Raw genomic sequence first — 22,308 nt, 5'->3', positions numbered from 1 at the left:
CCTTTAAATTTACTGATTTCTTCTACCTGTTTAACCTGGAATTGATTCTGTCTAGTGAAATTTTCATTTCAGTTAGTGTATTTTTATGCAGATTTTTGGGTTCATTTTTATAATTTTAGCACTCCATCGATTTTCCCTATTTGAAGAGATGCTCTCTCTATACTCTTAAGCCCTATAGTTATAATCTTCTTGGGTCATATTTAAAATAGCTAATTTTAGTGTGTTTTTCCAGTTAGCCTAACAGTTGCTCTTTGTTGGGCTCAGTTTCAGTTAGCTGCTCTTTTTTTTTTTTCAGCTTTAATTGAGTTTATTGGTACATTTTAGGGATACAGTACAGTAACATTCATTGTTGGGATCTTGTACCTCCACATGACAAGTATTGATTCTCATTTTTTCCCCTTACCCCTGCCCTCCCTTCACCCCCTCCTCCCCTCCCCATCTACAAATACTTTATTTCCATCTTTTCATTATCTCACACTTTTTTCTTTTCCCTTATTACCCTTTCCCTACTCAACCCACCTTCCCTACTCCTTTAGCTCCTTTCTTCCCTTTTTGAAATGTCAGTAATCTTATTAGGATCTTCTGTATTATTGCAGATTATTCACACCAGAGAAACTATTCGGTATTTACACATGTGTGACGTATTTATTTCACTTAGGAGTATATCTTCAATATGTATCCATTTTCCTATGAATGAATCTATTTTCTCATTCTTTATGGCTGAGTAATATTCCATTTTATAGAAAAACCACATCTTCTTTATCCAGTTTCCAACGGATGGGCAAATGGGCGGTTTCCAAGATTTAGCTATTACAAACTGTGCCGCTATAAACATGGGTGCACATACTTCTCTGTGTAGCTGCTGTTTTTTCATACACATGATTGTACTTCCTTTTTTTACATATTGTAATTTTAATTTGAAAACTTGGTATTTTAAATAATGTAGTATACTAACTCTGTAAATATAATTATTCATTCTCAGAATATGATGTTGTTTATTAGTGAATTTTCTGAACTAATTTTGAAAATTATGCAATCTTTATCATCTGCAGTCACTGAAGCCCCTAGGCAGCTTACTTAGACCAATGACTGGGTGGAAATTTTACTAAACACCAGGCACCAGTTATACCATGAGTCTGTGCTGAGCATCTCTATGTGCATGCTGATGCATGCCTTTAATTGTAGCTGGGCAGTGGATGACCCTACCTCATCATTCACTTTAGGCTCTGCAGAACCCCAATTTCAGTCAGAAGTGAGGACTCAAGGCCTCCTGGTATTTCCTGAGCATGGACACTATCCTGGCTGTGCACGTAACTGGCTGTCTATTTTCTAGGGAATGTGTCAGAAATTTTCAAAATTCCTGTGTATATGTCATGTCTTAGCATTTTTTCTTAGGGCTTTTGGTTAATTTACTGTTTACCCTATGTATTTCCCACTGTAATAGGACCTCATAAAATTTTAGTAAAAACAACCTTGCAGATGGGATTCAAAAACTTGCTGTTGGGTGTGGTAGAGCTCACCTGTAAAGCCAGCAGTCCAGAAGCTGAGGCAGGAGGATCACCATGAGTTCAAGGCCAACCTGGACTATATAGTGTGTTCAAGACCAGCCTGAACTACACAGTGAGACCTTGTCTCAGAAAAAACAAAAAACCAAAATCAAACAAACAAAAACCCCCAAAACACTTCTGGACAGGTCGTATAAATTCAGTTCTGTGGGAAGGAGGTTTTGAATGCACTGCCACCCCAACTGCACCTGTAGTGCCGCCACATTGCTGGTTCCCACTCTGATGTCAGAAGGTGGTTTTCAGGGTTATTGCAAAGCTGGGGGCAGAGCGAGGGCCACTAATGGGAATTTTGCAAGGTAAATCCTACAAGGTCATGGTTCTTTCCAAGTATGTTAACCTCTTATGGCTGTTGTAAAAAAGTACCACACACTGGGTGGCTTAAACAACAGAAATGTCCCAGAACTGTCTCACAGTTTTAGTGGCTAGAAGTTCAAATCAAGATTTGGTCAGCACTGGTTCCTTTGAGGGCTTTAAAGGAAGGATCCAACAGTCATTAGCACAACCAATTTGGTTTACTCTAGGAAGGCACCCTATTGATGTTAAGGATTCAATTAAAATATTCAAGAAGAAAAAACAAAATGAGCAACTCAATCAATACAAAATTTGTTAAAATTAGTAATCCATTTAAGACAAAAGCAAGTGAAGACCAGGCATCTTAAAGGCTCTGAAAAATTGTGTGTGTGTGTGTGTGTGTGTGTATCTATGAGTATGTGCATGTGTGTATGTATGTTCAATAAACATCTTGTGTTATGATGAAACTAACTGTTTAAAAAGAAAAATCAAGATATTTTATGTACAGGTACAAATTTCCTATTATGAATGTGATCATTACATCAAAAGTAAGTATACCAATACCATTAATTTTTAAAACTTTAGAGACAGACTCTTTAAAGTTAAGGAGACTTTTGATTCTGAAAAATAATTTTATCAGATCACAAAAATCTTTACACATGATGAGTCACTGAACAGTTGGCATGTAGTTTCTGAAAAGTTGTTAGAGACTTTTCCAAACAGTTACGAGTAAACTCAAAAATAATTTAACCTTTACTATGTTCCTTTTGCTTTCCTAAGGAATACTATTTCTGGGGCTGGGGATTTAGCTCAGTGGCACTGCACCTGGCTCACAAGTGCAGGGTCCTGAGTTTGATCCCTGGTACTGAAAAAAAATGCTATTTCTTCTATTTCTTCTTATCATGCTTCAAATTTTACTGCAAAGTGGGTCAGAATACTTAATATTCCACGCCTGCCTCACAAGTGCAAGGTCCTGAGTTAGATTCCCAATACCAAAAAAAAGCTTAATATTTAAAATCAAAGTAATATTTGTTGACTTTTTAATCACTTTATTTTTTATTTAGTACATTGTGCTATATCCTTCTCAATAATATGTTATTCCTCTAACCTAACAACTTATTCTAAGCTTTGTCTACATTTAATGCCTTGGCAAGATAGATAAAATCTAGATATAGAATTATCTTAATATGATCTTACTACTCTGTAATTGAAATTATACTCTGAGAATTGTCAGCATGCTGCAGTTCTGAATAAAAAGAACCAAGATATTTTCTTCAATTTTACCATGCGCCCATTCACACACACACACACACACACACACACACACACACACACACACGTGCGTGTGCGCATGCGCACAGACATTTTCCTGGGCAAACTAAAAACAGTGCAGTTTTCAGTGTTCTTTACACAGATAGTTCTTATTAGGAAAATGAAATGTTAATCCCAGAAAATTCTGTAAGAGACTGTAACCCAAACTCTACAAATGTAAGGTATTATGAAAGACAGAGCATAAAATATTACTGGCAAATTTTCGTGTTGCATTCCAGCAAGTGTCTACGTCATGCTCCACCAGCGGAGTCCACATGTGCTGTGTGCCACCCAGCAGCTTCGAAATGCTGAGCTCATAGACTCAACATTCCAGTGGCATGGGCCAAAAGGGAAAATTGCTTCAGGTAGGGTTTTGTTTCAGTTATCATGATGAAATAGGTATATCTTAACTGTATTCAAGTATATCTGTATACATAAAAAAGTCTATCTGTATCTCAGAATTTATCTATTGCTCAGTTTTCTTTGTAATTCCCTCTGGTGTTAGATATACTAGAGTAGATGGTGCTATCATTTTTGTTTTTTTATTTAATATAAAGACATTCTAGAAGACTGAACTGTCTGGAGATGTCTCTAAGCATCATTAGTCCAAAAGCAGTTATCTTTCCAGAGAAATTAATGTTTGTATGACTGACTTGATTGCTGTTTTCTATTTTCACCTTATTTTGTTTCAAAGTGCATAGTTCTACATTTTTAATTTGATAAATTGTAATTTATTTTTACATTGTACTTTAAAAAGTGTAAACTTCTTTGGCTGGTCTTTATTTTGTTTGTTTGTTTGTTTTGGTTTTTTTGGTACCGGGATCAAATTTGGGTCCTTGGGCTTAGAGAGGCAGGTGGCAGAACCATTGAGCTAAATCCCCGGCCCTGGCTGGTCTTTATTTTTGCTAAAATAGAGACTAATCGGTTTTCATCCTAAAGATTTGTTCGATGAAGCACCTACTCATTTTTGTATTCTACAGAAGAAGTTTTTCTTTTTCGTTGTTGTTTTATTTTAAAAATCTATATTGGTGTTTTGAACAGTGTCTGTTGATTAAAACCTGATGGTTTTCTATATTATCTTGAATAAAGGATAAGTTTATCTAAAGACTTGTTGAGGAAGCATTCATAGAAAATATTTATTTTGCAACATTGTTTTAATTCATATTTTATGTCATCGAGAGGTGTACATTTTATAATATTTATGTTGAGTTAAATAGCTCAGGCTTTAAAGAGTTAATATACTCTGTAGAGTACAGAGCAGTTCTTTCCAAGAGAGTCTACTTGGTAGATACCTTTGTAGGAAATGCAAGGCCGGACTTAACCTCTGCTGTAGTACATAACATAGTAGGAATGACCATGGTGTGCATTCATGGGAGCAGCAGGGATCAGTAAAAGAGATCCTACACAGTTTGACACTTCATTGACATCAATGAAATGGTCCAGTGCAAAAGAACTCAGGACTGGAGATGTAACCAAATTTTATTTTGATTGTTCTCTGTTATAGTAATATACTATAATGCAAATGTATATTTTAAATATATTCTACAGTTGATAGTGACATTCTTAAGCTGAAAAATAGAAGTATTCAGGTAGTGAATTTTTCTCTTGTATTTGTTGTTTGTTGGATGTGGAAACTGAAATTTTTTCTTAAGACAGTATGCTAGGTCTTGCAGTTCATATTACAGAGTATAGTGTATAATTCAATTTCTGCTTCAACTAGGGGCACTTTCATAATGGAAAAATAGATACTAAGAAGTGTAGCTGTTACAGCTGAGGATAAAATCACATTGAAACGATCTATCTGTTCATCCATTCACCCATCTGATTGCTGGGGAATTCTGACGCTCTAGCCTCAGGATTGCAGTGCAGTTTTCGGCGCAGCACCACCCTCTGGGGAACTTGCCCCTGATCCCCGATCTTCCTCGTGGGCACGCACAGGTGTTTGTGGGTGAGGCACCTGTTGGAGGGTGATCCCCTCCCTTGTCTGCTCCAGGGGCTTCGCCTGCTCATGTGGGTCTGTGCTTGGCTTACGCCACTTGAACGCAGTCTGACTCAGTATTCACCCCCATTCCCAGGACAGCAGAAGCGCCTGCCAGGTCCCGGCTCTACCTTCCGGCTGGGCTGTCTCCCCTGAGATTTGCTGTCACCTCCATTCTATAAAGGGGTCAAGAGAAGTTGTTCATTGCAGTTTTTTTCTAGGTTTTTCCATTCTGTAATGGTGGCATTGATGCTTGCACATGGCCTTTTTGTATCTGAGCAGAAGCCAGAAGTGGAAACCTGGTTTTGAAAATAAGGTGGAATTAAATTGTGCTTAACTTTCTGTCACATACTTTTGGATTTCTAAGACAGGGCTCTGTAAAACCTGTCTGACTCCATGAACTTTTAGATAGTCAAGTTAGGAAGGAAATACATACCCACTTTAATGAAACAGCTGCTTATTAAATATCTGTGGTTGCATGATTTCTTGTGCTACCTTATAGCCTGTGGCTCTGTTAATTCCCACTTAGACTTGGTCATTTAAGGTCTATGAAGTGATCGGTGAGACGAGAATTGCACAGGTAATCCTTGTGTTTGGCATGGAGTCCTCTGGATAGGCTTTCGGAATATATTCTTCAGCTTTTTAAAGAAGGTACCCAGAGGACATCTTATTACAGAGTGCTTGCTCCCCAGTTTTCTGGCTTTCGTAAAACAACATTTCACAGCCATCAAACCCGTAGTTTTTACACTTATTGATATTTCTGATATGAAAAGCTTTCATATTATGCCAGTGAATACGTAGCGTCTTCTTTGATAATATGGTCCTGTCAAATTTCTGTGACATTTATGGACATGTTTTATTGTATTATTATGTGGGATTTGTTTCTGCTGGAATGTATGGCAGGCACTTGCAAACTACTACTCTGTTTTAGGAAGGAATCAGCATGATAGGATAAACATGTGATACTTTATCAAAAGGTAGTCATGAAGAAATAGGTATTAAATAGAAATGCATTCTAAATTTCTGTCGTGCACTTCAGCTCCATCCATTTACAGAACTGCTCTGTGTAAGTTCCTTGAGGGTGGCTGTGTCCATCTGTTCATTTCTTTCTCAGTGTCTGAGGCTAGGCTTTGTGTGTACTAGAAATTAAATAAAAATTTATTTGAAAGTCGATAAGGAAAATTTTAGCACTAAGCACATTTACTTGTTAGTCTGAAGAAACATTTTGACCTGTAATTTGTAAAAATTCAGTCATACTTAAATACAAATATGCACTTCCTGAGATAGACTTCAATTCTATTGAATAGAATATTACATTTATTGACTAAGAAATTTAATATCTGAGGATTTTTTTCTAATAAAGCACCATAGTGATGAACTTTCAGAATTACATCTTACTTGCTTAATGATTTACAGCTTTTTGAAGTACTTGAAATAAGTATTGCATTTGTTAGACAGAATAATCCAGTGAGAGAAGCTGTCTATTCTATGCATGGAAAGGTGCTGGATTTCACAAACATAAAGTGGTCACCCAAGATTGCAGAGTGTGAGGAGAAAGGTAGTCCTTCAGCCAAGGGCCAGGGGTCTCACTGTCTGTTTTCAGCATAGCTTTCCTTCCGTGTGGTATTACAGGCATTCTGAGGTAGAAAGTGAGCTTGCAACTGGTCCTGACTCCAACATGGCCTAGCTCCAGGGCTGTGTGACCTGGGGCAAGGCGGACGACCTGCTGCTCTTTTTGTTTTTTTCTGGAACTCTCGAGGTTATAAACCAACACTTACCTGTGTCTTGTGTGGCTGCATGAATCTCTAGCTGTTCATGATTTGACTTCAATAGTCTTTGTTCTAGGTATACTCTTCTCTCTGGTTCACATGTACTTTGTAAGCTTACTGAGCTGTGACTCATCATTAAAGTGTATCACAGTATATATAAACACTTTCCATATAAATTATATAATTGGTACATATACATCTCATATATACTGTGGGTAAAATATGTCTGTATGTATGCATAGTTCGTACATGTATACATACACACATACACACTATACTTTGATAGTGTCCGCTCAGTGCAAAGGGCCGATTAAGGACACACATGCCATGTCATGGTTAGGCTCTTACCACATAGACAGCCATGCTGTTAGTGAGCCACAAGTGATCGGTGAGAGTCTGCCATGATGAAATCATCCCGGCACTCACTGTCAGCAAACACCAGATGCAAGGGCTGGCCGCACCCCAGCTCCTTTCAGGGACTGTGGAGGCAAACATGGTGGTTGGTTTTTCTCTGCTTGTAAAATGTCTTGGTGTTTTATCTGTCTTATGTAACTGAAACAGCTGCATTACTCCTTTGCTAGAAAATAGCACCGCACAGATAACCTCCACCAGAAGCCTTGTGTTCCAGAATTTCGAGGAGACCATGAGCGGGGTTTACACTTGTTTCCTCAAATATAAAGCTCATGTGGAGGATCCTATTAAAAATCTTCAACTGAAATATGTTGTATATGGTAAGAAGCGAATCTGCGTTTTAAATTTTCACAATGTTTTAAAATACTGAAATGTCTTTACAGTTTTGTTTTACGTGTAATTTTTTTTTCTATTTTTCATCTGTTTTAATTTTTAAAAATTACTGCTTGTTGATATTTTACTTTGTGCATCTTAACAGCAACATCCCCAGGACCCTCTAGAAGCTTAGCATGCAGTCCTTACTAGACATTTGCCTAGGTGCTAGAGAATGCCTAGGAAGCACAAAAAACGTCTGACTCCACGGAGTCAGGCAGGTGTCCTGTTTCATGCATGGACATGGGCTCTACATTGTTGTGTGGGGTGTGCATGTGTGTGCACTTCACAGGGCATTCAGAGGAGGCTACTTTGGGGTGGCATTTGAGAGCATCGGAGGACAGTTTGACTCCCATTCAGACCTCACTGTATCTCCAGCCTTCTGGAGAGAAGACTTGCCATGTTTAGTCCACAGGCTGAGAGGTACTTACTCTGTTCCCAGCCCTCCCTGGAGCCTCGCTCCATTTTCCAGCTCTGACACCCCGGGTCAGGTGTTTTGTGTCTTGCACACCTTTGCTGATATAAACCTTGATACACGAGTATGTATGTAGATAACTAAGATGTGCCTTTATTTCTTACTTGCTACAGATGAGTCCGTACAAGTGTGGTGTATTTACAAGATTTGTATCTGGATTTGACATTTATTTTCAGAATTCTTGTTCCCTGTTTCATAGACCTTTTTGGTACTGTGACACAAATCTTTTTTCAACTTATACAATACTTTCCCAGTTTGTCCCTTGACTAACTTCTTTTGTGTTGACCCTGCTCTGTTCTGGAACTCTTTCACTTTGTTGTCCATTATCTGAGATCTCTCTTCCTTATGTTCCTCTTACAGTTTTCATTTGTTTCTAGTTTTACTCTGTTTTATGTGAAAATTTTATTGTGTGCTATACAAAGTTAGTTATGATTAGGTTTTTGCCTTTTTATCATTTCAGTTATTTTTTTTCAATTTCAGTATTTTATGTGTTTTAGCTTTTCAAGGATAATTGTATTTGTTCATCATTTCTCTGACAATAGCTTTATAATAATTTCATGTGTATTTTGTCTTTACTGTTTACAATTGTAAAAATTTATTAATCCCTCCTACATTAACTATCTGTTAGATCTTTTTCTCTTGATTTGTTATTTCTTACTTTAGCTGTCTTGGATTTTCCAAAAGGTGAGGGCAGGAAGTCTAGTTTCCATTTCCCTTTGCAAATGAAACTGGTAGAGGTTTCCTTGGCAATCAGAAGCTGTCTGGTCTCCACAGTGAACACAAGATCAACCATACCTAAGAATGTGTACTCGATTTTAGCTCACAGGTATGGGCAATGGGCAGGGGCAGCACCAGGTTCAGTGCCCAGAGCAGGGGGACAGAGCAGCAGCAGAGTGCCTGGTCTTGAGAGGTGAACCTTCCTGAGTTTTGGCATTGTTATACATTTCTGTTCATTATTATATTTCTTCTATCTTTTAAATAAGATTGTGTGATGGACTTGAGAAAATACACGTTTCTAGTCTTAAATGTTGTACTGGAATGCAATGAAACTAACTATGGAATTATTAGAAACATATGTCAACTGTTTTTGGTAATTACAAGGTGTGATCAAAGACTCAAAATAATTTTTTTAAATTACAGTAGAAAGGTCTGCGATCACCCGGCGGCGTGCGCGCGAGCTCCCGGCCTGCGCGGGAGCTCCCGGCCTGCGTGACAACAGACCCAGGAAGGACCCAAGGACCCCAGAGGGGGTTTTTTTCAGCTGCCTGCCTACCTGCCTGTCTGCGATCACCCGGCGGCGTGCGCGTGAGCTCCCGGCCTGCGCGACAACAGACCCAGGAAGGAAGGTAGCCGCGCGGGCGCCCTTGAAACACCCACACGACCCCCCCCCCCGTTCTCAAAACTCCTGATCGGGCCAGTCCTTAGACCAACTCTGCAGAGGCATAGGTTCCCATGAAGGGTAGTTTTCTGAGCTCCGAACTTTGATCATCTTTAAAGAAAGGGCAGGGGAAACCTGTAATAGAACGGAGTGGAGTTCAACCCTGAGGGTAAGGAAACTAAAGTTAGGCTTTGTAGATTGTGTTCAGTCTCAGTCGTGAGGAACAGCCATTGGCTAGCTATAACCAGGGGATTGGGTTCCGCATATGACTGTGCATGTGGTATAATATGAGATCAGAGATAGCCTGAAAGAGGACCTTCAAATTCTTTTTCTTTCCCTCTCTCTTGTCTCTTTTTTCCTCTTTCCACCCTAAAATTTCTTTCTTTTTTCTGTCCTGTCTCTCCAACTCAGTCTCTTGCTCCACCATAGTGTCCCTCATCTCCCTTTTTATTCCAGTTCCTGAAGAACTCAGACTTCTTTTTTTATTTTTTGTTTTTAGGACGGGTTTCTCTTTATGTTCTTTTCTCCAGTCATTTTACCTCACTCATGGCTCTGTACCTTCAAGGGAAGGCAAGCGCCTGTTACTGTTAAGGGGATATATTCCTGTCCTTATTCCTGCACTCTCTCTATCCCCCCTGAACTTAATAGCTTTGTAAAGATAGTAAGGTAATTCTACAACCTCTGGATTCACTTCAAACCTGCTCTAATTCTTTCACTTATCTAATCCTCTTGTTCTAAGTCGAACCCCCCATCCTAAATGGTAAAGATGCCATATTGAAAAGAATATTCACTGCAAACATACTATGAGCTGCTTCTTGAAATTAATCTAATTCACATGAGTTAAAGGTGATACATTAATGACTACCATAAGTGGTCAGTTGGCAAGCTGTGCCTGATCCTATTGGGCTGCTGAATGTATCAATTGGGACAAAGAGTGGTGATTGATTTAAAGAGTTGTTTTCTCTGATATTATGAAAACGAGAATGTCTATGAGTCATTAGAAACTCAAAAGCTAAAACGCAACTATATTAGGAAGATTTAAGTAATACCCAGAAATTAAAGAAGGACAACCCAACAATAAAAATAAAAATGAGAAAACACTTAAGCAAGACACAAAAACAAATATCCAGTTCACCAATAGCAAATAGTAGGACAAATGAGGATGAAAAGTCTGATAGTGAACCAACAGGACTCCCTGGACCCATAGCACAGGAGGTAACAAAATTGATCAATCAGGCTCTAGAAAAATTCAAATCAGAAATAATTTCCCAGCTAGCCAGAGAGATGATGAGCAAAATAGAAGTCATGATTCGAGACTCTAGAGCAGAAACTGAGAAAAAAATAGATGAGCTCAAGACTGTGATAGAAGCCATGAAGACTCAGCATAAGAAAGACATGGAAACAATGAATGCCCAACAGAGGAAAGAAATGGAATCCATAAAACAGATTCAAACAGATATCCAGGAGATTAAAAACTCTATTGAAAGTGTACGAAACAGAATAAAAGATTGCGAAGATAGAATTTCAGATATAGAAGATAGGATAGCAGTCAGTGACCGTGAAAAAAGAGGTCTATTAAAAACAGTAAGGGATCATGAGAAATCAATCCAACAACTCCTAGACGATACAAAGAAAAATAACATAAGACTGATAGGAATTCATGAAAAAACAGGAGAAAACACAAATGATATAAAAAAGCTCTTCACAGAATTAATGACAGAAAACTTCCCAAACAGAAGGGAAGAATTAGACATACAGATAAGTGAGGCATATAGAACCCCAACTAGCCACGATCAAAAAAAATCTACACCTAGACATATAATAATCAAGATTCCAGAAATCCAACAGAAAAACAAAATACTACAAGCAGTAAGAGAAAAGAAACAAATCACATGCAAAGGGAAGCCCATTAGAATCACAGCAGACTTTTCAACACAAACCCTTAGGTCAAGGAGAGCCTGGAGTGAGGTATTCCAAGTCCTAAAAGAAAAGAATCTCCAACCTAGACTTTTGTATCCTGCAAAACTCTCTTTCAAAATAGATGGGGAAATAAAATACTTCCACGACAAAGAGCACCTGAGAAATTTCATGAACACCAAACCAGCACTGCAAGGAATTCTAAACAATATCCTAGAAAAGGACAACGAAATTCACAATAACATGAGGCCCAACAGACCAAATCAAATAGGCAAGGCAAGAAACTAAAAGGAGATGGGAGAAAAAGTAAAAAGAGTCAACAAATGGACAAAAACATGACAAGAATAAGTCAAAATATATCAGTTGTAACCATCAATGTTAATGGCCTCAATTCACCAATCAAGAGAAACAGATTGGCAGAATGGATTAAGAAGCAAAATCCAACAATATGTTGTATACAAGAAACACACCTAGTGCAAAAGGAAGTCCATAGACTGAAAGTGAAAGGATGGAAAACAATTCTCCATGCGTCAGGAGTCCAGAAAAAAGCAGGGGTAGCAATCTTATTCTCAGATAAAGTAAATTTCAAACCAAAACTCATTAAGAGAGACAAAGAAGGACACTACATCCTTGTAAAGGGAACAATTCAAGAGGAAGAGCTGACAATCATAAACATATATGCACCAAATATAAATGCCCCCAACTATATAAAACAAATATTAAGTAACATGAAAAACCAAATAAGCACTAATACAATTGTAGTGGGGGATTTAAATACCCCACTATCACAAATTGACAGATCTACTAGGCAGAAAATCAACAATGAAATAATAGAACTGAACCAAGCTTTGGAACACATGGACTTAATAGATGTTTATAGAGTATTCCACCCCCAAAAACCAGAATATACATTCTTTTCGGCTGCACATGGATCATTCTCCAAAATAGACCACATACTGGCTCACAAAACAGGTCTAAATAAATGCAAAAAAATTGAAGTCATCCCCTGTTTATTATCAGATCATAGTGCAATCAAACTAGACATCAATAGCACAAGAAACTATAGAAACTTCACAAGCACATGGAAACTGAACAACACTCTCCTAAACAATCAATGGATTACAGAGGAAATTAAAGAAGAAATTAGACAGTTTTTACAAATAAATGAGAATGCCAATACAACATACAGGAATCTTTGGGACACAATGAAAGCAGTTCTACGTGGAAAATTCATAACATTGAATGCCCACACTAGGAAAACAGAGCGGGCTCAAATAAACAACTTAACGATGAAACTTAGACTCCTAGAAAAACAAGAGCAAGAAAAACCCAAAGCTCGAACAAGAGAGGAAATTATAAAGATCCGAGCAGAAATCAATGCAATTGAAATTAAGAAAACGATACAAAAAATAAATGAAACAAAGAGCTGGTTTTTTGAAAGAATAAATAAAATTGACAAACCCTTAGCTAATCTTATCAAAAAAAGGAAAGAAAAGGCTCAGATCCATGCAATTAGGAATGAAAAAGGCGAAGTCACAACAGATCCGAAAGAAATCCAGAGGATCATGAACACCTACTTTGAGAACCTGTACTCTAATAAAATGGAAAACACAGAAGAAATGGACAGATTTCTAGATACTTATGAATTACCAAAGTTGAACGAAGAAGATAAAAACATTTTAAACACCCCAATCACAATCAGTGAAATTGAAAATGTAATTAAAAACTTACCAACAAAGAAAAGCCCAGGCCCTGATGGATTCACTGCTGAATTTTACAAGACATTTAGAGAAGAACTACTACCATTACTCTTCAAACTTTTCAATGAAATTGAAAGAGAAGCTATACTTCCAAATTCATTCCTGGAAGCAAGTATCACTCTGATTCCCAAACCAGAGAAAGATACAACCAAAAAGGAGAACTACAGACCAATCTCCTTAATGAATATAGATGCAAAAATCCTTAATAAGATACTAGCAAACAGAATACAGAGGATTATTAAGAAGATCATCCATCATGACCAAGTCGGATTTATTCCAGAGATGCAAGGGTGGTTCAACATACGAAAGTCAGTGAATGTAATACATTATATTAACAAAGTCAAGGACAAAAACCATATGATCCTCTCAATAGATGCAGAAAAAGCATTTGATAAAATTCAACACCCATTCATGATAAAAACCCTGCAAAAAATTGGAATAGATGGTCTATACCTCAATTTAATAAAGGCTATTTATGAAAAACCATCAGCCAACATCATATTGAATGGCCAAAAACTGAAAACCTTCATGTTAAAATCAGGAACAAGACAAGGATGCCCACTATCGCCACTTCTCTTCAATATAGTTCTGGAAACATTAGCCACAGCAATTAGACAAGAGAAAGAAATTAAAGCAATAAAGATAGGAAAGGAAGAAGTTAAACTATCATTATTTGCTGATGATATGATACTCTACATTGAAGATCCAAAAAACTCCACCAAAAAACTTCTAGACTTAATTGACAGATTCAGTAAAGTATCTGGATACAAGGTGAATACCCAAAAATCAATAGCCTTTCTATACACAAATAACAGACAGACAGAAAGAGAAATAAGGGAAAAAATTCCTTTTACAATAGCATCCAAAAAAATGAAGTATCTAGGAATCAATCTAACAAAAGAAACAAAAGATCTCTACACTGAAAACTACAGCACTCTGAAAAAAGAAATCGAAGAGGATATAAAAAAATGGAAAGATATCCCCTGCTCCTGGGTAGGAAGAATCAACATAGTGAAAATGGCCATACTACCGAAACTGCTATATACATTCAATGCAATGCCAATTGAAATTCCAACACTATATTTCACAGAACTAGAAAAAAGAATCCAAAAATTCATTTGGAACCACAAGAGACCTAGAATAGCAAAAGCCATTATAGGCAACAGTCACATGGCACCAGGTGTAACAATTCCCAATTTGAAACTATACTACAAAGCCACTGTGATAAAATCAGCATGGTACTGGCAAAGAAATAGGCCTGAGGATCAATGGAACAGACTGGAAGACACAAAAACAAATGCAGATGTACTCAGCTACCTCATCTTCGACAAAGGAGCTCACCATCCTCAGTGGAGGAAAGATAGCCTCTTTAATAAATGGTGTTGGAAAAACTGGATATCAACCTGTCACAGATTAAAATTAGACCCTTATCTTTCGCCATGCACTAAATTAAAATCCAAATGGATTAAAGATCTAAATATTAAAACAGAAACATTAAACTTGCTGGAAAGTAAGTTAGGCAGAACTCTGGAAGACATTGGTATAGGAAAAGACTTTATGAACAAATCCTCAGTAGCACGGGAACTAGCAGAAAGAATCAACAACTGGGATCTCATCTTACTAAAAAGCTTCTGTACTTCAAAAGAAACCATTAGCAGAACTAAGAGACAATCTACAATGTGGGAAAAAATTTTTACCAGCTGTACCTCAGACAAAGGACTATTATCAAGGATATATAAAGAACTCAAAACAATCAGTCCCCCCAAATATAAAGACCCGATCCAAAAATGGGCATCCGAAATGAACAGACATTTCTCATACAAAGAAGTGAAAGCAGCAAGAAAATATATGAAAAAATGTTCCACATCACTGGTCATTCGAGAGATGCAGATGAAAACAACACTGAGATTCCACCTCACCCCACAAAGAATGGCTGCTATCAAGAAATCACACAATAACAAATGTTGGCGGGGTTGTGGGGAGAAAGGAACCCTCCTCCATTGTTGGTGGGAGTGCAGACTAGTGCAACCACTATGGAAATCAATATGGAGATACCTCAAAGAGCTTGGACTGGAGGTTCCATTTGACCCAGCCATCCCTCTGTTGGGTATCTTTCCAAGAGAACTAAAAGAATCATATCACAGAGAAGTATGTGCACCCATGTTTATAGCGGCACAGTTTGTAATAGCTAAATCTTGGAAACAACCTATTTGCCCATCCGTTGGAAACTGGATAAAGAAGTTGTGGTTTTTCTATAAAATGGAATATTACTCAGCCATAAAGAGCGAGAGAATAGATTCATTCATAGGAAAATGGATACATATTGAAGATATACTCCTAAGTGAAATAAATAAGTCCCACATGTGTAAATACCAAATAGTTTCCCTGGTGTGAATATTCTGCAACAATGCATAAGATTCTAATAAGATTACTGACATTTAGAAATGGGAGGAAAGGAGCTAAAGGTGTAGGGAAGGTGTGATACGTAGGGGAAGAACAAAAAGGGAAAAGAAAAAAATGTGAGAGAATGAAAAGATGAAAATAAAGTGTTTGTAGATGGGGAGGGGAGGAGGGGGTGAAGGGAGGGCAGAGGTAAGGGGAAAAAAATGAGAATCAAGACTTGCCATGTAAAGGTACATGATCCCAACAATGAATGTAACTGTACTGTATCCCTAAATGTACCAATAAACTCAATAAAAAAAAATAAAATAAAAAAAATAAAAAAAATAAATTACAGTAGAAAGACACATTGTCATGAATTTCCCTCAAAACACTCCTACTGGCATTAAACATATTTGTGGCATTGTTATTGCCAGTTTATGAAGCAGTTCTGGAAATATTCTTTCCTGAGTGTCTTCACGTGGTGTGATAAAATATAGTCAGTGCTGCTGCTGAGTGCCAGCCACTGGAAAGGCAGGCTCATAACAGCACGACAGCACTGTACATCTTCCCTTTATTCTCTGGGTCTGGCACCATCTCGCTTCTGGCTCTTCTCCAAAGTCAAAATGACCACTAAATGTATTTTAAATCCATTCAGATCAAGGCAACCACAACAACACAACTAAAGACAGGAAAGAGGACTTCCAGAACTACTTAAGAAAGTGGCAAAGATGGTTCGGATAAATGTGTTTGATGCCAGCAGGACTATTCTGAAAGGGATGCCTGGCAACATATCTTTCAGTGAGATATATACTTTTAAAAATGCATAGTCACTGTATTTTTTCATCACATCTCATATACAACTTTAATTTCTTCTAAGATAAATATTTGGATGTAGAGAAGTGTTAAATCTGACTTTTAGGAGGAAAGTGTAGTGGTTGAGAGCATGCTCTCTGGGACTAAAATCTTAGTTGTGATGGTGTAGGCACTAGTCACGCGATGTCCCTCATTTCCTCATGATGGATGTAATAATAATGCAGTACCACATGATGTTAGAGGGTTAGATAAGTCATTGTTTGTAAAGTGCCTATAATAGTATTTGGCACTTGGTAACTGTTAGAAGTGTTTTTTCTATAGGTGGAAGTGAATATATGAATATAGCCATGTGTAAAATATAAACTGGTAATTATCCCAATAATGATTCATCCCAAAAAGTTGCAGTGTTTATTTCATTTACTTGAGTAACCATGTTTGTGTACTTCTCTGTTTAATTTCTACAGCCTATTGTGAGCCTCATTATTATTACCAGTTTACAGCTCGATATCATGCAGCTCCCTGCAATAGCATCTATAATATTTCTTTTGAGAAGAAACTTTTTCAGATTTTAAGCAAATTGGTTCTTGACCTTTCATGTGAGATCTCCTTACTTAAGTCTCAGTGCCATTGCATCAAAATGCAAAAAGCTGGTTTGCAAAATGAACTGTTCTTTACATTTTCAGGTAAGTATATACAACATTAAAAAAAATTGAAAATGTACAACTGATTTTAAAGACATGTTAATGATCACAGGCATTTTTAGCATATAAATGTTATAAATCTACTTATATTTTCTGTTCTCTACTTTGATTTAGTAACAAATCCCAAGTAAAATCTTACTATATCACACACATAACAAAAAATTCGCTCTCTGAAATAACTTTAGCCCTGTGGTGGTAATTTACTATGGAATGAAACTCAGTACAAGGCTCTATCATGATGTTCAGTTACAAAGATTACATTTTTGAAAGTCTCGAATTAGAGGATGGATTAATACTGTTTTTTCTAAATGATGCAGAATGGGAATCCAGTATTCTCTAAGGTCTTTAGATTTATAAATGGTATGTCCATGAATGCTGTCCTAGGAATACCCATCCGTGTGCTTTCTAGGGTGTTCATCCCTTGTTTCATCTTGTATGCAGTTACTTACTGTAATCTTTTTCTTCCCTTCCCTTCATTCTTTTCCTTGCTTTCTCTGCTCTCAGTATCTGATTATACTTACCAATTTCGCTCATTTTCCTCTCTCTCTCTCTCTCTCTCTGTTACACAAACACACACACAAACACACACACCTAAGTTTGACATTTTAGAGACAAAGTTGAGAAACATGAAGCTTTAAAGGTGTAGAACAAGAATTCAACCTCACTTTCAGTCTTTTATCTTCCTTACTATGTTCTTTCCTCTTCTCCAGAAAACACTGAGAATTTTTCACTAGTCCCTGAGACAATTTACTAGCATAGACTCTCTCCTTAGCTCTTCCAGGACCCATTTCTTAGCATTCATAGGAGAAATGAAATGTTTGCTCCCTGGTCTGTTTCATGGGCAGACAAATCCTTGGAAAACTTGTGTGTTTGAATCTATAAGAGAAAGGAGATAACATTCAGTAGAAATGAGGCATTGGGAACTTGTCTGCATTTCCCTAATGACTGATTTGATAATCTTCTCATGTGCTATTGCCCATTCGTGCATCTTCTTGGAGAAATGTTTGTATTTAATTCTTTTTAAACTAAGTTATATGTCTCTTGTTCTCCAGTTGTAAGAATTTTTTATATATAGTCACACATGTATCTGCTTATTTCTGGAGTTCATATACATTTTGTGGCTCTGTGTCTCTACAGTAGTGCAACTTCTGATGCCTGTGGACATTGCTTTGGTTACTGCAGCTTTCTGATGGGGCTTGGAATCACGAAATGAAAGTCCTCCACCTGCACTTCCTTTTCAATGTCCTTGTGAGATGGGGGGGTGATTGCATTTCCATATGAATTCTGCTGTGTGCTTTTCCATTTCTGCCCAAGAAAGCCATTGGAGTTTTGATGGTCATTGCAATAAACCTGTGTATAGGTTTGGATGTTGTTATAGCTGTGTCTCGATGTCCCCCCAAAGTCTCATGCAGTCATGGGAAGGGCTTTTTCAGAGGTGGCTGGATCTAGAGTGTGTGAAGCTGGGACTGATTCATGCTGCAATGCTAGGATCAAGGGCACTAGTATTAAGGGCATGAGTGCTACCCGCCCCAAGTAGTCTGTATAAAATATAAGGGACAGAAAGATCTGTGGTTGTCCCTTGTTGCTTTGCTACCTTCTGCCCACCACGGACTACTTCTCTTCTGTGATGCCCCTCTGCGATGCCACCCTGCCTTAGAGCCATCCAATTATGGACTGAAACCTCTAAAAACTGTGAGCTAAATATAACTTTCCTTCTTTAGTTCTGGGTGTCAGGTATTTTGTCTTAGCAATGAGAAAAGTAACTAATACACAATTTGGTACCACAGAAGTAAGGTCATTGCTGTGACTGTGCCTGACCATGTGGTTTCGGAGCCTTTGGAGCTGGCTTGTGGGAAGGAGAAGAGGTAGGAGAGGTTCAGAGATGCTGGCTGAAAAAGTAGAGCTGGAAGGCCTGAGGCTGTAGTTGACAGCATATTCTGGTCAGAGCTCAGAAGACCAGAATGTTGATAGAAATCCTGTCAGTAAACACCAGGTTCAGAAGGGTTCTTCTGGGAAGAAGGGCTGCATTGGCTGTCTGGCTCCAGACAATGTGTGTTATGCCTTGGCAGAAAGTATATCTGCATTTTTCTCATGTCCAGAGACTTCCTGAGACTGAGATTAAGGGCAGTGAACTAATTAATCTGGCAGAAGAAATTTCAAGGCAGTCTAATGTTGAGGTGGTGACATAGCTACTGTTTGGGGCTTTTTAGCCAGATTTATGTTAAGAATCAAGAGGAAAGAGCCCAGCAGAATGATTCATAAAATTTTGAGTTTGGCCAGACAGGAAGATCCAGTAAAGCTGTGGTCTGCAAAGATGGAGCAGAGGAGAAACTGGTAACTGAAAAGACTAGCAAGAAAAAGCCAAGTATTTCAGAAGATGACAGAAAAGATGGCTGGAGGACATCACAAGAACCAGCGTTACTCCTGCCTTTGAGGCTTCAGAGTTGCAAAGGTGTAAGACTTTCCTTTGAGAAGACAGCCCTAGAGCACCTTGTTCTAGAATAATAATAGCCTAGGAATGTTGTTTCTTAGGATTTAGTTTAGAAGCCCTCGACCCCTACAGCCAAGACAGAAGGAAGTCTGGCTACTAATGCTTCAGCTGGCAGCAGACCCTTACAGCATCCACGTGGTGCTGGTTTTAGGTGCATGCAGAATGCAAGAGTTGTGGGGTCAGGAAGGCTTCCACCCAGATTTCAGAAGAAGTCCCGGGAGGCCAGGCAGTGTGTCCCTGAGAGGGCCCTGTGTGAAGCTGGGAGTGTGAAGCTGAAGGTGCATTGGAGAACCCAGAAGTTTGGAAAAGCCAGGAGTGTGGATTGCCTGAGGAAAACTTCGAAGACGGAGCAGAGCCAGCCCTAGAGAGAAGCCATGGGAGCTACAACCACTGGAAGTGCTGTAGGGGTGGAGCCACCAAAACACTTTGGAGTTGACAACTTTCCAGATTGCCGAGCATGCTGGAAGTAGAACTGTGGGGTTTAATGTTTGCTTTGCTGGATTCTGGTCTTGCTTTGTTCCCATTCCTCCTGTTTCTAACTTTGGCAATGGAAATTACCTTGTGCAATGTTGGAAGTGTTTAACTTTCTTTTCATTTGTACAGCTAAGAGTTTGCCTTAAGTCTCAGAGGAGACTTTGGACTTGGACTTTTCAGCGATGCCGAAACTGTTAGGACTTTGGCAACTCTTGGAGATGGACTAAATGCCTTTGGCTTAAAGAGATGTGCATGAGTCTTTGGGGGGCCAGGGTGGAATGTTATGGCTGTGTCTCAGTGCCCCCCTGCAAAGCCTCATGCAGTCATAGGAGGGGCTTTTCAGAGGTGGCTGTATCTAGAGTGTGTATCACTTGGATTGACTCATGGTGCAATGGTAGGCTGAAGGGCACTAGGATAAGGGTGTGAGTGCTAACTGCCCTAGGTAGGCTACATAAGATAAGAGGGGACGAAAGAGCTGTGTCATCCCTTTTTACTTTGCTACCTTCTGCCTGCCATGGACTGTTTCTCCTCTCCACACCACCCTGCCTTGGAGCCAGCTAATTACGGAATGAAACTTCTACAAACTGTGAGCTAAATAAACCTTCCTCTTTAACTTTGGGTTTTGGATTTTTCGTCTCAGCAACAAGAAAACTAAAACAGATAGTATTACCACGTTAAAGATACTGTCTTCAGATCCACAATCACGCGTACTTTTCCATTAATTTAAGACTTCTTTACTTCTTTATTTTCTTCTTTACTTTACTTTTTATAGTTCCAGTATACAAACTCACTGGCAAATTATCCCTAAATAAGTTGATGCCCTTTTAAGTCAATTATTTTCCTCATTTCCTTGACACAATGTATACATTTTGTTAGATTTATACCCAAGTGTTTCTTATTTTTAAAATTTAAGGGTATTACACTTTAATTCAAATTATATTGGTTTATTCAAGCCACAGGATAGCAGCTTACTTTGGTTTTTAAATTTTTATTGTGTGAATTTAGGTGCTTTTCTGTACATATGCATATTTAAGTGATTGTTGCCAACAGACACTCCTCATATCTAGCATATGGATGTGTTATGTGTCTCTGCAAGGTTCCCTTTTGGGTGCACACCTGTGAGAACGTTTGCTTGGTCACAAAATAATTCTATTTGTAATTTCTTAAGGTGCCTCTGTGTTGTTTGCACAATGATCGTAGCTGTCTATGAGTACATTCCCAGTGACATTATATGAGAGCTCTCTTTTTTCCACTTCCTCCACAACACATTTCTCTCTCATTTTTTTTATTATGGCCAACTTAACAGTTATGAAATAATATCTCACTGTGGCTTTGATTTGAATTTCTCAAATGAGTACTGATATCAAATAGCTTTTCAGGTACCTGTTGGGCATTTTTATGTATTCTTTGTGAATTTTTATTCAGATCTTTTGCCTATTTTTAAGTCATGTTATTAATTTTTTTTGCTGGGGTTGTATGAACTATACACACACACATATGGAAGAGAGAGATGTACAAAACTTTGTACAAACTTTTCAGATTAATATAGTTACCATTGTTTATTTTGCTTATGTTGCTTGTACTGTTTATATCCTATTAGAAAATCATTGCCAACACCAGTGCTCAGAAGCATCCCTCCTTTGTTTTCTTCTGGGAGTTACACAGTTTGAGGCCATAGTTAAGTTCTGTGATTTTTATGCGTGGTGTAAGTGTCTGATTTTATTCCTGTGTATGTACATATCAGTTTAGTGAAGAAGTGATCCTTTCCTTGCTGTGTTGTCTTGGTGCTCTTGTTGGAAACTGGTTGACCCTGCAGGCTCTGGTTTACTTCTGGGCCCTCTAATCTGCTCCACTGGGCTGCCTATATTATTATGCCAGTGTGGTTTGGTCACTGTAGCTTTGTAGTTGAAATCAGAAACTTTTACTTTCTCAGAATTTCTTTAACCCTGACACCTTTTTTGATTCAACCAACATTTTAGACATTGTGTATTAACATTGCACCTTGAAACCTTGTTGTGATTGCTTATTTGTTCCAGTTCTTTCTTGAATTTTGGTATTTCAACAGAGATAATCATGTCACCTCTGAGGAGTCTTATTTCTCTCGTATCCATGTGAAACATATCCCTTTTGTATCTGTTTCTCATTTTAATGCAATGCTTTCTCTAAGACTTCTGGTACAATGTGGAATAATGAAGGAGAGCGGCTGTACCCTTTTCCCTT

At 38.1% G+C, this 22,308-nt stretch overlaps 1 protein-coding gene across 1 annotated transcript in view; it reads left to right on the top strand.

The window, feature by feature from the left end:
* Zpbp (zona pellucida binding protein) overlaps positions 1-22,308 on the top strand; it is a 56,145-nt gene that overhangs the window by 8,369 nt on the left and 25,468 nt on the right. The window contains exons 3-5 of the mRNA XM_010625062.1: positions 3,407-3,532; positions 7,496-7,645; positions 16,887-17,105. Coding sequence (XP_010623364.1) covers positions 3,407-3,532; positions 7,496-7,645; positions 16,887-17,105 — 495 coding nt within the window. The remainder of the gene's footprint in view (positions 1-3,406; positions 3,533-7,495; positions 7,646-16,886; positions 17,106-22,308) is intronic.

The sequence above is a fragment of the Fukomys damarensis genome, unplaced genomic scaffold (assembly GCF_012274545.1).
Source record: "Fukomys damarensis isolate Sample0158 unplaced genomic scaffold, DMR_v1.0_HiC HiC_scaffold_17, whole genome shotgun sequence".
Classification (NCBI taxonomy): Eukaryota; Metazoa; Chordata; class Mammalia; order Rodentia; family Bathyergidae; genus Fukomys; species Fukomys damarensis.
Note: the sequence above shows the minus strand (reverse complement) of the source record. Positions and strands in the feature narration are given on the sequence as shown.